Raw genomic sequence first — 12787 nt, 5'->3', positions numbered from 1 at the left:
AATTTGAACTCAAAATAATAATCTTTTTCATGATCTTTAATACACATATTCTTTATTTTTCCCTAGATCATAATACCTACTGACATGTTTATCTTACGTGTTTGAATCTATCAAAGCTGCACCAACAACACTTGGAATGGAGATTCCACAATATGAATAAAATAAACATAATTGTCCAGTTTTCATTAATACTATCATGGGAGAATATTATTTTTAAATTTATTAAAGATATTTTCAATAGAATTCTCTTGATTTATAACTCGTACCCATTTTTCTTGCTCTTCCGGACACTTTAGGCTGCCTAGTATAACTATCCTTTCCACCAGGAACACAACAAAGATGAGGCATAGCACAAAAACACACTCCACTTAAGCTTTATTGATGAATTGTTAGAGTCTTAAAAAACACACACAAAAATCACGATGAGTAAAAAATGTATGGGCACTTTTAGGTTAAATCACTTACACAACGTGTAATTTTTCAATTTTTCTATTTTTTTTATGCGAAACCGAGAGTGACCATATATCTGGTAGTAGTTTATGTCACTTCAACACCAAAATAATTAGTTTTTTGCACTACAATAATAAATAATACCAAAAATCAAAGAGTTAAAACCAAAAATCAACCGACAAAATATGAAACAGAATCTAACCCAATATCTAAGTATGTACAGCTGATGAAGTAAACAAAAGTCCGCCCGTAGGCTGATCTTTTAATAGAAGGCACTGACTCAATTTACTTCTCAAAATTTGGCCAAACATATGGATTTAAATATTATTTAAATAATGGACGATCAAAATATTGCAATAGATATCAATACGGCCAAACTTTTAGAATGGCTTGTATCTCGTCGACATGTTAGCAAAGATTGGCAAAATCATATTTTAAAGATTCGTGAAAAAATTAATAACGCAATTCAAGATATGCCCGCTCACGAAGGTATCATAAAATTACTTAGTGGTCAACACATAAACTACTTCCATTGTCTTGAGATTATAAATATTTTAAAAGACACAGAAAAAGATACAAAAAATATATTTGGTATGTATGGCTCGCAAAGAATGAAAGACTGGCAGGATGTTGTTAACTTATACCAGAAAGACAATATTTATCTAGGGGAAGTATGTTAAAATTCCATTTTTATACTTTGAATATATTTGTTAACATATTTTTTAGGCAGCTCAAATTATGATCAGAAATGTTTCTTATGAAATTCCTAGTTTAAAAAAACAAATTCAAAAGCTGGAGCAGAGTAAAATTGAAAGCGAGAAAAAAATTAAGGATTATAACAAATCAGAGAGTCTAACTTTAAAAGAATTCAATACCTCTTGCGAACAGTTGGGTATGATGCCACACAGATTTTTTTAGAATCTTGAATATTTTATAAATAATATATTAAAATTTTAGGCATCAAGGGAAACAATATAAAATTAGAATTACTAGAGTTGGTCAAAGAACTTCCAATAATATACGACAAACAAATGAATAAAATTAAAACCGTGAAAGCAGTTATTGATCTGTATACTAGTTTTACAGAGTTTATAATAAATGAATGTTCCCATGTTTTAAGCACATTAAGTTATGTAGTGCAGAATGGAAATACAACTACTTATGAATTTATTCATGGAGAAAAACCTCTAAGTATTGAAGAGGTGACTCAACCTCAAATAATTGAAGAGGCAGATGAAAATGTTATAGATTTTGGGGACAATATTGTTTTTGAAAGTAATACTGGAATTGATTTTGGTGATCAAATAGTTATTGAAAATCCACAAATAATTGAAGAAAAAATTGACTGGGGTTCATCACGAGGTACAATAATTTAGATTAATTTTAGCAGTTACTAATCATTATTTTTTAGAATCTTCCAATGAAGAGTCATTTGAAATAGTAAATTATGATGATTTAAATACAGAAATTGAGATTAGTCGTGAACAGTCAGGCATTATAGAAAAATCAGGTGATGGTATTGCAAGAGGTGATGAAGCCTTACATTTATTGGATAACTCAAAATATAGAGATCAAATTATAAATGATCTTATAGAACTAGAAGCATTTCTAAAAATAAGGCTTTTTGAAATGTCTAATGATTCTGATTTATTAACATTGTCACAAATGCAAGAAGCTCCAACAATATTGCAGATGCAAACTGTTGAAACTTTAACTCTTTTAAGTGATTATGTTCATAAAGCTTTAAATGAACTAACTAATAGAAGATTTCAACACTTGTATAATATTAAACACTCTCCTAAATATGTGGATATTCTAACAGATACTTTAAAACAAAAGCTATCTATAGTAGAAAGAATAAAAACAAGTAAAGATATATTAGAAATGAAAATTAAGGACTGTAATATGGATATAAACAAAATTGAACCGGTTCTTAAAACTGCTATAGAAAAAACAAAGGAATTGAAAAGTCAGATTGAGGAAGATATTTCAAAAAAATATAAAGGAAGAGTTGTTAACATAGTTGGTGGTATAAATACTTTATGATTGTGTAATACTATATTGTAAGATTAAATTTATACAAATATGTATATTTTACATAAAATGTAGAAGAGGGGATGAAATTAATTTATACTGTACACCACACATTTATTTTTGAAACAACATATCAAATACATATTAAGCAACCATTTCTACAGAATTAATAACTTTATTTCATCTTTTAAAAGCATAATGTATATTGTAATAAATATATTAAAATTCTTATTAATAAAATTCACATTTTTTTAACTGTGACAAAACCTTTTTCAGCACCTAAACCTTTTTGCAAAAATAGTTAAAAGTGTTTTAAAGTTAAACTTAAACTATTGTTTACTGACTTTATATACAAATATACGTCCCATATATTTTTAATTGCAAAAAGGATGTACAATTTTAAAATATAACACAAACTTTTACTTGAAATTTTAATTTTTCAAGTAAAAATTTAGGCACTATTTGAACGCTATAGAGTAAATTTTTAAAAGTTTTTATCTATGCTAATTCAGGTAATATATATAAATTTATATAAAGATTTCAATTAAATTGGCTGAAAATCGACAATTTGAACTTCTAAATTGGCATCTTTAAATTTATCAATAATTTATATATTATCTTAATACTATATACTTTAAGTAGACAAGTTAACAAAATGAAAACAATAAATAATTTTCGGGAATTAATAAAATATTCGGCCAAAATACTGCAAATTTTCGTTAGTTTAAGATACTAAAAAGTGATATAAAGTAATGGATTTATGACTACAAATATGTAAAAAGTTTATTCACTGAGTTTCTAACGAGGATTCCTTTCTTCTAACATAAACTGACCCAATACATTTTGCATCGTTTGACGATGATCTTGCTCTGGTGACACAATGGAATGGTTAATTAGAGTCCTTACCGTTTTAGTAATTCTGAAAGAAAAAAAAATAGTTAAATAAGCTACCTTATATTATTGATGTATATTGTTATATTTTTTATAAAAAAAAGCTGGAGCTGGAAGAGCTTCTTGGATTGGTGTTTACATGTCTACGAATCAATCGCTATGGTGATCTATAAGTCTGAGAGAGAAAAATGCGCAGTTGTTATTACATAACCACTTAATCGGGTGCTAGATTTCAGCGCTTGGGGAAATATATAATACTTGTTCTTCGTACACACGAAAATCGGCACCCAAGGCCAGAAATGCCGACCCGGTATATAATCACAGTTCTTGTTTATTTTTGTTGCGCCTCAATAGTTCAACAACCGAAACCATTAAAAATGTATAACTTATATGAAAAATGGGGGTTGTGCGAAATTTGTAGTTTAATAGAAAAATTAGATACAGTCGAAAAATTAGATATATGTCTCTCTACTTTCTCTTTTTTGTTTATTTTTTTGCAATATATTAAATAAAAAAATGTTGTGTTATTTTAGGTACACATAAGATATTGACTATGTTTAATTAAACAGCGTATTCACCAGCGCGGCGCACCAGCTGTGGATCTGCGGTTTTTGCTGTGGCCAATGGAGAGCTCCCTGCTGCGCAAACCAGCTAGCGTTCCGACGTGCTCGATCATGATGCGGGACAATCATAAACTGGTCGATTTTTATTTATTGGTATTAAATTTAAAACATATACTCATAATCAAAGTAAAAATAATCACACTTACTTTGCTCCAGTGATAGGGTCGATTTCTTCAACAGTGGATTCAGTATATTGAGGCTCTTGATGATAAAAATCTTCTAAAATGTTTAACATTTCATTAGAATTAAATAAATTATATATGGAGGGTTTACTAAATTTGGGTTTAAGAATATTTTACAATTTAATTATTATTTGAAAAATTAGTGTTAGTTACATCTCTAAATCCATGCATTTCAATATTTTGAATGTTATTCATCAACCCAAATTTGTTCGGGAATTAGATATATACAAGAGTATTTTTCAGTTTAACAAATGTTTGTTTTATACGTATACTGTATACAGAGAATAATAGCATGGCAAACGGCTATGCCGATCTAGTAAAAATATCCAGAAATAACTTCTTTGTATACAGACACGTGGTGTTATTAACAAAACCATGCCGTGTTTTAATACACTTTTTTAACCATTAAAATTTCGTCCTTGTTATCTATAATTATTATAAAAGCGTCATTACCTGTGTTCTTCATAATTTAGATTTAGTGATTTATAAACAAGTTCTCATAGCAAAGCGATTTTAGTTAAGAGTTTTTCTAGAGCATTAGGCAACTCAAACCACCATTTCTACTTACTTTAGAAATATTTTAAAAAGCAACTTGCAAGAAATTTAACGGAGTGCTGAAATAAAGAAAACAAGACATTTAGCCAATGGAAAGCATTATTTAAACTGAACATACACAAAGCAAGCATAACTTAAAAACCAGTAAAAATAAAACTAAGAATAGCATTACTATTTACTACCAGTGGCGTAACTAGAATTTTGGGCTCCTACTTAATCCTCGGCTATTGGACCTTTATATCTCAATTTACAACGGTCGGCACGGGTCCATAATGGAGTCCTCTATATTGTAGGGCAACCCAAAGGCGAGGGTGTAGCTACGCCACTGCTTACTACTAAGTATAACTGGACCAGCAGAGATTTACATTCTATTCTATAGCATTATTTTTATTAAAATCCTCAATATAGCCATATTCAAAAGAAAAAACAAAAACAATCAACCAAAGCGACAGTACTTTCCCCAAACCATCAAAAATAATATTGTTTTGCAAAATTAATTTATTTCAATTGACCTAAGCATATATGTTATTGAGCACAACTCTGAACAAATGCAAATCGTGTTTTTTAAAACAGTGCTTATAGTATGTTAAATATTATATAAATCGTCAGAAATATTCTAGTCTCGTCTGGACACTAGCAACACAACATAAAGCGCAAAAGCTGGAAAATAATTAAGTAAGATTACTGAACAAAAAAAAATAAATAAAGAAAAGAAAAAATATTTTGCTAAGATGCTCTGATGCCTACCCAAAATAATAAAGGTTGAAAAAGCTATCAAAATGATGGTTAATAAATGCCTAAAAGTTGAAAATAAAAAGAAAGTTCCCAAATTTATCATTTCAGTCAAATAACTATCTATTCAACATGTTTATTTTTTGTCAATAATGATATGTATTGACTATTTCCTCGGAACGATTTTTACCAAGAGACATTTTTTACGTAAAAAATCACGGAAATGTATACTTTTTCACTCAGTAGGGGTTTCATACAGGTACGGACCAAAAGTTATTACTCTTCAAAACAGTTAAAACACATGTAGGTGGCGCCCCCTACAAATAGGAGTCATATTGATATCAAAATTAAATTTCTCATGTTACTTCAGAAATTATTTGGAAAAAATCGAAATAAAAATGAAACTTCTACACCCTGTATCTACAGGGTATCTCCGAAAGTAAGTATTTTAGAACATACGTTTATACGAACTTCTTTACTTATTTTTGTCTGCATAATATGCTGCCGAAGTTTCCGGAATAGTTTGGACTACCCTGTATAGGGTAGAGGATGCCCCCAGTTTTAGTGACAGTATCAATAGTGAAACTTGTAAATAAAATGTAAGTTGTCTTCACTTCCTATAACTACATTTATTTGTCGATTTGTAATTTTCTATACTGCCTGTTTTTGTAGCCATTCAAATTAGTTTTATCTAGTTTTTAAACTTTTTTGAAAGTTTAAAGTTTGATTATGACTTTTATCAATGGTTTTTATAAACGTTTCAATGGGCCTCAGAGCTAGCTGTAATACATAACATAAAATAAGCGATATCTAGGTACATACGCTAGATGGGGTCGCACCACTCTGGCACTTTGTGCCATTGTATCGGTGCGATCCCTTTAGACACACATTTATTAATACTAATATTATTCTGTAAAACTTAATGGGGTCTAATAAAGAAATTTGAATTTGAATTTGAATTAGATACGCAGAGTTCCATGCAACTGATTACATATCGGCAAACTGCATAGTGCTTGCCCATATCATAATGTAAATAATCTCACTAGTAAAAGTCTGACTGAAAGTGGTAAATTTGAAACACCGTCCGCAAATTTTATTGTAACTACATTTTAGAGATAAAATATTTAACATATCTGTTAATGTCAATTATTAATGGAAAACAGGTGAAATTAAATTAGCTATATTATCTTAAAATATACTTAGAAATTAGTATATTATGTATGTTCAAAAATCTAGACAGATGAGAAAAAACGGTTTTGGTTAAAAAATATTCTTTGTTGAGATGAAGCATTTTTTTGGTAAAAAATAGAATATAAAAAAACATTATATCAAAGTAGAACTACTATCCGGTGAACAAACAATAACCAGACTTTCGGGTTGATAGAATAAATGCATATTACTCAAAATGAGGCTACAGTGAGAAGGAAATGACAATGGTATGATTCGTGTATAACGTAAACCAGTAAAAATATAAAAAAAGATCTAGAGGTTTTTATAATAAAAAAGAACAGGATTCTCATAAACTGGGTTTATTAATGTAGCAAAAAAAATCTAAAATACATTAACTACCTTTATTTCTAAATATAAAAATGATCATGGAGGATCATGTAATGGTAGCGATGGAACTTAGTTAACACTACCATTCAATCAAAAAAAAGGCGTCAAATACGGCTTGGGAATGATAATGTCCATGAGAATTTTGGCGAGGTCAAGCTCTAGACGTCATTACTTGGCCCTGACTCTTCTCTATTCTTAATGGCACATACTGCCAGTTGTCCTAAAGAAGGTTGTAATTTATTTTAATATTGAGTAAAAATTCTTTTGAAATAGTATAATTTTTTTTGAAACATATTTGTGTGTCTGGAAACGTTATACCTATCTAGTGTTAATTTTTCACAAGTTTTGTATCAATATTTAGTAAATGACATCTAGAGATTGACCTCGCCAAAATTATCATCAATTATCGTTCTCCAGCCGTTTTTGACGCCGTTTTTTTAGATAGTACGGTATTTTACCATTTGAATTATACATTTTAGATTGTTTACTTTTTTTCAACTCATTTTAAAATTCAAAAATTCAATTCAATTCATTCAAATTCAACAATTAATAAAAAAAATATTAATCTCTTTATTATATTAACGCATGAATATACTTACTGCGGGTGTATAGTATTTCCGAAGTCAATTGGAAGTACTGAGACTATTAATTCCTTTATCCCGATGATGTCGACAAAGGTGCCAACAAAGACAGTGCCGAAATTATTCCAACTAACTTCGGATAAACTATACATATTTTGTGCACCGTTTCTTTTCTCTCCTGTAAAATTGGGAATAATGGAGTTGGCAGTTTAACACATTTCACCGACGATATGTATTATCAGATATTTGCATGAACCGTTTGATTTATTTTCAAACATTTGGGCAATAAGTTGTGAGCAATAAGTGTCCAAACAACCTTTAAAGTTCTTTTCATTCATCTAAACTTAACTAGTAACGTGATTACCCTTTTATTGATCCAGCCCATACACCATACATATGAAACTTTGTAAAAACCCATCGTACCACAGCCGCTATTCCAATTCTAATATTTTCGTTCAAACCTATTTTATATTTATAACGTCTACATGTTTAAAACTATAAGATGAATGTGTTTGTGTGTAATTTGTGGTGTCATTTTTATGAAAATAAAATTCTTAAATGGCATACCATGAAGTCAGTACTGTGCGAGTAGTGCCAACACGATCATGCTTGTGGCTATTGCGAATAACGACCAGGCTAGGGGAACGTACATAGCATGCCAGGCGTTCTCTAAGCATTGTTTTTGTTCGGCTGGGCCATAAACTTATATTATAATAGAAAAAAGCATTAGTTTATGGAAGTATGGGGTCAAAAATCCCCAGGCCAAATTAACATTAAATCTTTTATATTAATACGTCACAAAATTATCGCCTATATTTTTTATTACTATATTTTAGATTTCTTAAAAATCAATGTATTTTTAAATGCCAGTTATATCGCAAATTAAATATTAATATAGGCTTGGTGCATTTCAGTTGAACTTTCCGGCTATGAATTTCACGCAGTCCCGGTTCCCGGTTACGTTTGTGTTGATCATATTGAAATAATATTAAAATCGTGGCTTTGTCATAAATTTAACTATTTTAGTTTTCACTAGTGCAGTTAGTGAAACTATAAAATTCTAAGGTATGAAGTATGTGTGATGTAACACTTGTTTCGGCTAGGAAAAATTAGTGAAAAACAATCGAAACTAGCCGACGCGTTATGTTATTTCAAATGATCATAAAATTGCCAAAATGAGTTTAAAGGCAAAAATTCAGGCAGATCGACGAAACAAATCAGTAAACAAAGTGCTAATATTAATAGTGTCAATATTAATAGTATGCTTCTTTTTAATCAACTAGTGCTTAATTTTTTTATGGACTTGTTATAACAATATAATTATGCACCTTTAAAAATTTCGTTACAGTACAGATAGCGCTATATCGCAACTAGCAAAACGGGTGCATAAAACAATGATCCCTACCGTAGTTAAAGCAGCCAGCGAGTTACTACTAATCTAAAAAGTTATATTAGCTGGAGTAATAAATTAGAATACACGTTCTGAAGTTATCAAAAGATTTACATTTTTATATAACAAATTTTTCGTGTACTCGCCATTTAAACCCGTGTATTTGTTTAGTCAGCCGTTTACGGTATTTTCCGATGGTGGTAGCACTGGCGGAGAATGCATCAAGCCTATAATAAATTATTGTTGGATTATTTTTGGTTAGTTGGTTTGAATAAAAAGGGTTGGTTAAACTAATATTTTAGCATTCTAAAAGTAAGTAATGTTAATTTAACATGGTTAAACTAAAAAATTGAAAGTAAATTTTTTATATATTTAAAGGCATTCAAGGAAAATATTTAGAAACACAGAAGTCATAATGCAAAACACTGAAGTGCAAAATACATCCTAAAAATTTAAAACAAAAACGTAAGAGATACATTTCAAAAGAAAACAGAGCATATAAAAAGATTAACAGGAGGGATATTTTTTAGAAAGATCTTTAATTAGTAATTATTCATCTTAATCGATACCCAGCTAGATGTCATAAAGTTTAAAAAGTTTAAATTTAACGTTTTCAAAAATCCAAATATTTTTCATACAAACTTCTTAGATAATTTTATGTAAGTAGCTGTACAATTAAAATTTTGGATAGAATTACGAAACTAATATATTTGAAATGGCTTTAGGCAGAGACCTGAATTTCTGTAGATAACAAGTACCATACCATAAAAAAAAACGGCGTCAGAGTTGGCTTGGAAATGAAGATCGCTGATATTTTATATGAGAAATGACAAAAGCAAATGCCATTAATCGTTATTTACAAGCCAGCTTGACTTGTTTTCGATCATATAGTAGATACAGTATGGCATTTCTCACTTCTGAGTAAGTCACAAATGTCAAACTGGTCGGAAAATGTCACAAAATGTCAAACTGGGTGTTAAATTTGCTGCTATTGCTTATAATTTATGTAATATAAATATAAAAAAAAACTAGTAATATATATATAAGAGTTTAAAAATATGGAGTATTTTTTTTATGTAAGTAATGGTCTTGTAGCACACAGAATGCATCAGCATTAGAATAAAATATAAATTTAAATCATATTTAAGATAAAAAGGATTATTTATCGATGAGTAACAAGTCACAATTGAAAAACATCTCCCGGTATATCGGGTGCGTCTCAAAAGTCGCTCACCCCTATAACTTTTTTATTTTTTTCAGATAAAAGAATGGAATTTGGTATGTTAGTATATGACATAAATTAGGATTGATTAACGTATTCAATTGTTTTCGGTCACTTCCTGTTTCACCGGAAATGACTACAACTTTTGATTTTTAAATGGTACCATCGGTATTTTTTTACTTTATTCGATAAAAAATAACACTCCGTATCGAATGACATATCATATGTTAACTTTTGACATATTCGCTCAAAAACAAATTGTATTTGAAATTGCAATCTAGAGTGCCATTGTTGTGGTAAAAGCACTAATCTTTAATCAAGGAGCCGTGGAAATATACATTTGATCGCCTAATGTTTTTACTGTCTTGTCCTAACCGGTTAAAAGATGCCCAAATCGTATTTTTAATCATATCTCAGTTTTTTCAAATGGAACGAGGGTGGCTCGTTAGCTTATTTGGAAAAAGCATTTTTTATGAATAATTTGATACCACACACTTCGTATTTCGAGTCAAATTGTCGTTATGCACAGCATGTTATAATTTCAAATAACATGTGATATGTCATTTTATTTAGAGAGTCATTTTCTATCGAATAAAGTACAAAAATACCGAGGGTGCCATTTAAAATCCAAAATTTCTGGTAATTTTCGGTGAAACCGGAAGTGACCGAAAACAATTGAATATGTCAATCAATCCTAATTTATGTCATATACTAACATACCAAATCTCATTGTTTTATCTGAAAAAATAAAAAAGTTATAGGGGTGAGCCACTTTTGAGACGCACCCTGTATACAGACCTGCAGTGCGATTCCATAAGCTCCGTGGCAAGGAATTTCCTATCTAGCCTATGTCATTTGTATACGATTGATGAGTCACTAGACAGGAAATATGTTTACAGAATCGGGCTCCAGATCTTCCTAAAGGTGGATTATCATGCATCCGTAAAATGCTATTTTTTTATTGAAAATGTCATATGTGATAAGTTGACATATATGTAATTCTATTCAGAATGTCATTTTCTATCATATAAAGTAAAAAAATACCGAGGTACCATTTAAAAATCAACAGTTATAGTAATTTCCGGTAAAACAGGAAGTGACCAAAAGTAGTTAAATACGTCAATTAATTCCGATTTCTATATATTCCGATACTAATATTTCGTTCTGAAAATAAAATCTGAAAATTTTCTAATCTGAAATTAAAAAATAAAATCTGAAAATTTTCTAAATCTGAAAAAATAAAAAAGTTATAGGAGTGAGCCACTTTTGAGAAACACCCGGTATATAACCAATCATAACATTTTAGAACTTAAGCCCCATAAATATATGTTCCAACATTAAAAGTAATGAACACAAAATTAATATTTCTTTAAATAATCCTGTAAACTATAACAAATATTCATCAATTGTGAGCTTACACTCATGTAAATACACCTTCAATATCATATTTATATTATAACATATTTATTAACGTAGTCGTTGAATCAGTCTATATGTATATCGAAAATTATCCCTAGAATAATAGTTTAATACTAACAAACAGCCATGCAGTTTTTATATTAATTCTATATTGTGTTTTTAACGTGAACTAAATTCTACGAAAAACTTTAGTTGATTATATGTTGGCATAAAAAATTAAAATTATCAATATTTGGTATAAGTATAGTCAAACTGAAATAAATGTAATTTTTATAAAATAAAAATTGGAGAATATCTACGGGGTGTGCCATTATTCCATGGACATAGAACTACTACTTATTTTTTGGAATCAAAATAAGTTCAGTGGACATTGGATCTACCCCTATACAAAAGTACTTCGTTTGTCCGTTAGTCCGTTTTAGATGGCATCAAATTTTAAAAAAATAAACACATTTTTTAAGATATTTTAAGAACCGTTATTCCGATTTGCATATGATTTGGGGTGTCTATGTTTTGCTAAGCGCGTTAACATTTACTTTTACTAAAACTGAACACTTTTTAACTTTACTTTTTACTTTTACTACTTTACTAAAAATCAAGAAAAAGTACGGGAAGGGTGAAAATTATCTCCACATAAATTTTGGTAAAAGTATTTTCTAACTCTAGACTGATGACTGATTTTTTTACTACATTTTAGTCGCTTGTAAAAAAAATGTTTTGGTGAAGCTGACTTACAAAAAATATTTCTTTGCATATCAAGCTATGTAACCTAATAATCTAGTTAACCAGTACTTTTATACAGAGGTAAATTGCGTGTAATTAACTTATTTTAATTCGAAATACGTAGTTTTTCTATGTTCACGAAATATTGTAACTCTCTGTATATTTTGTAGGTCAGCTTTGAAAAAAAAAACTCAAAATTTTTTTATCTAAAAAATATGGAATGTGGCGTTTTTTTAGAAGAGGCAAAAAATGCAGGAAGTATTAAGGAGACCATTATTTGACGACAAAAAAAATCAGTCAGTGGAGTTAGAAAATATTTCTACTAATGCACGAGTGGGGGTAGTTTTCATCCTTCCCGTATTTTTTCCTGTTTTTTTTTGTGAAAGTCAAATGTTAAAGCAAAACGTAGAGATCCCAAAGCTCATTCA

The 12787-nt window shown here is 29.5% G+C and overlaps 2 protein-coding genes across 9 annotated transcripts in view; one reads left to right on the top strand and one right to left on the bottom strand.

The window, feature by feature from the left end:
* Window positions 1-727: 727 nt before the first annotated feature.
* LOC115877119 (CDK5 regulatory subunit-associated protein 3) lies at window positions 728-2741 on the top strand. Its single transcript, XM_030893230.1, has 4 exons — window positions 728-1121; window positions 1177-1342; window positions 1408-1812; window positions 1862-2741. Exons 1-4 carry the CDS (start codon window positions 786-788, stop codon window positions 2494-2496), a joined length of 1542 nt encoding a protein of 513 aa, XP_030749090.1. The 5' UTR covers window positions 728-785; the 3' UTR covers window positions 2497-2741.
* Window positions 2584-12787, bottom strand: part of LOC115877118 (ankyrin-3-like) — a 176755-nt gene continuing 166551 nt past the window's right edge. For 5 of the 8 annotated variants that reach the window (XM_030893229.1, XM_030893224.1, XM_030893226.1 and 2 more), the window contains 2 exons: window positions 4145-4217; window positions 2584-3403 (listed from right to left, as the gene is read on the bottom strand). In XM_030893229.1, coding sequence (XP_030749089.1) covers window positions 3283-3403; window positions 4145-4217 — 194 coding nt within the window. In that variant the 3' untranslated portion in view covers window positions 2584-3282. Of the gene's footprint in view, window positions 3404-4144; window positions 4218-4748; window positions 4795-8172; window positions 8308-12787 lie in introns of all 8 variants that reach the window. The other 3 variants (XR_004049287.1, XR_004049288.1, XR_004049286.1) reach the window with 3 other exon arrangements.

The sequence above is a fragment of the Sitophilus oryzae genome, unplaced genomic scaffold (genome assembly GCF_002938485.1).
Source record: "Sitophilus oryzae breed Bouriz unplaced genomic scaffold, Soryzae_2.0 scaffold_1442_pilon_pilon, whole genome shotgun sequence".
NCBI lineage: Eukaryota > Metazoa > Arthropoda > Insecta > Coleoptera > Curculionidae > Sitophilus > Sitophilus oryzae.
The sequence above is the reverse complement of the archived record's forward strand: the minus strand, read 5'-3'. Positions and strand labels throughout refer to the sequence as shown.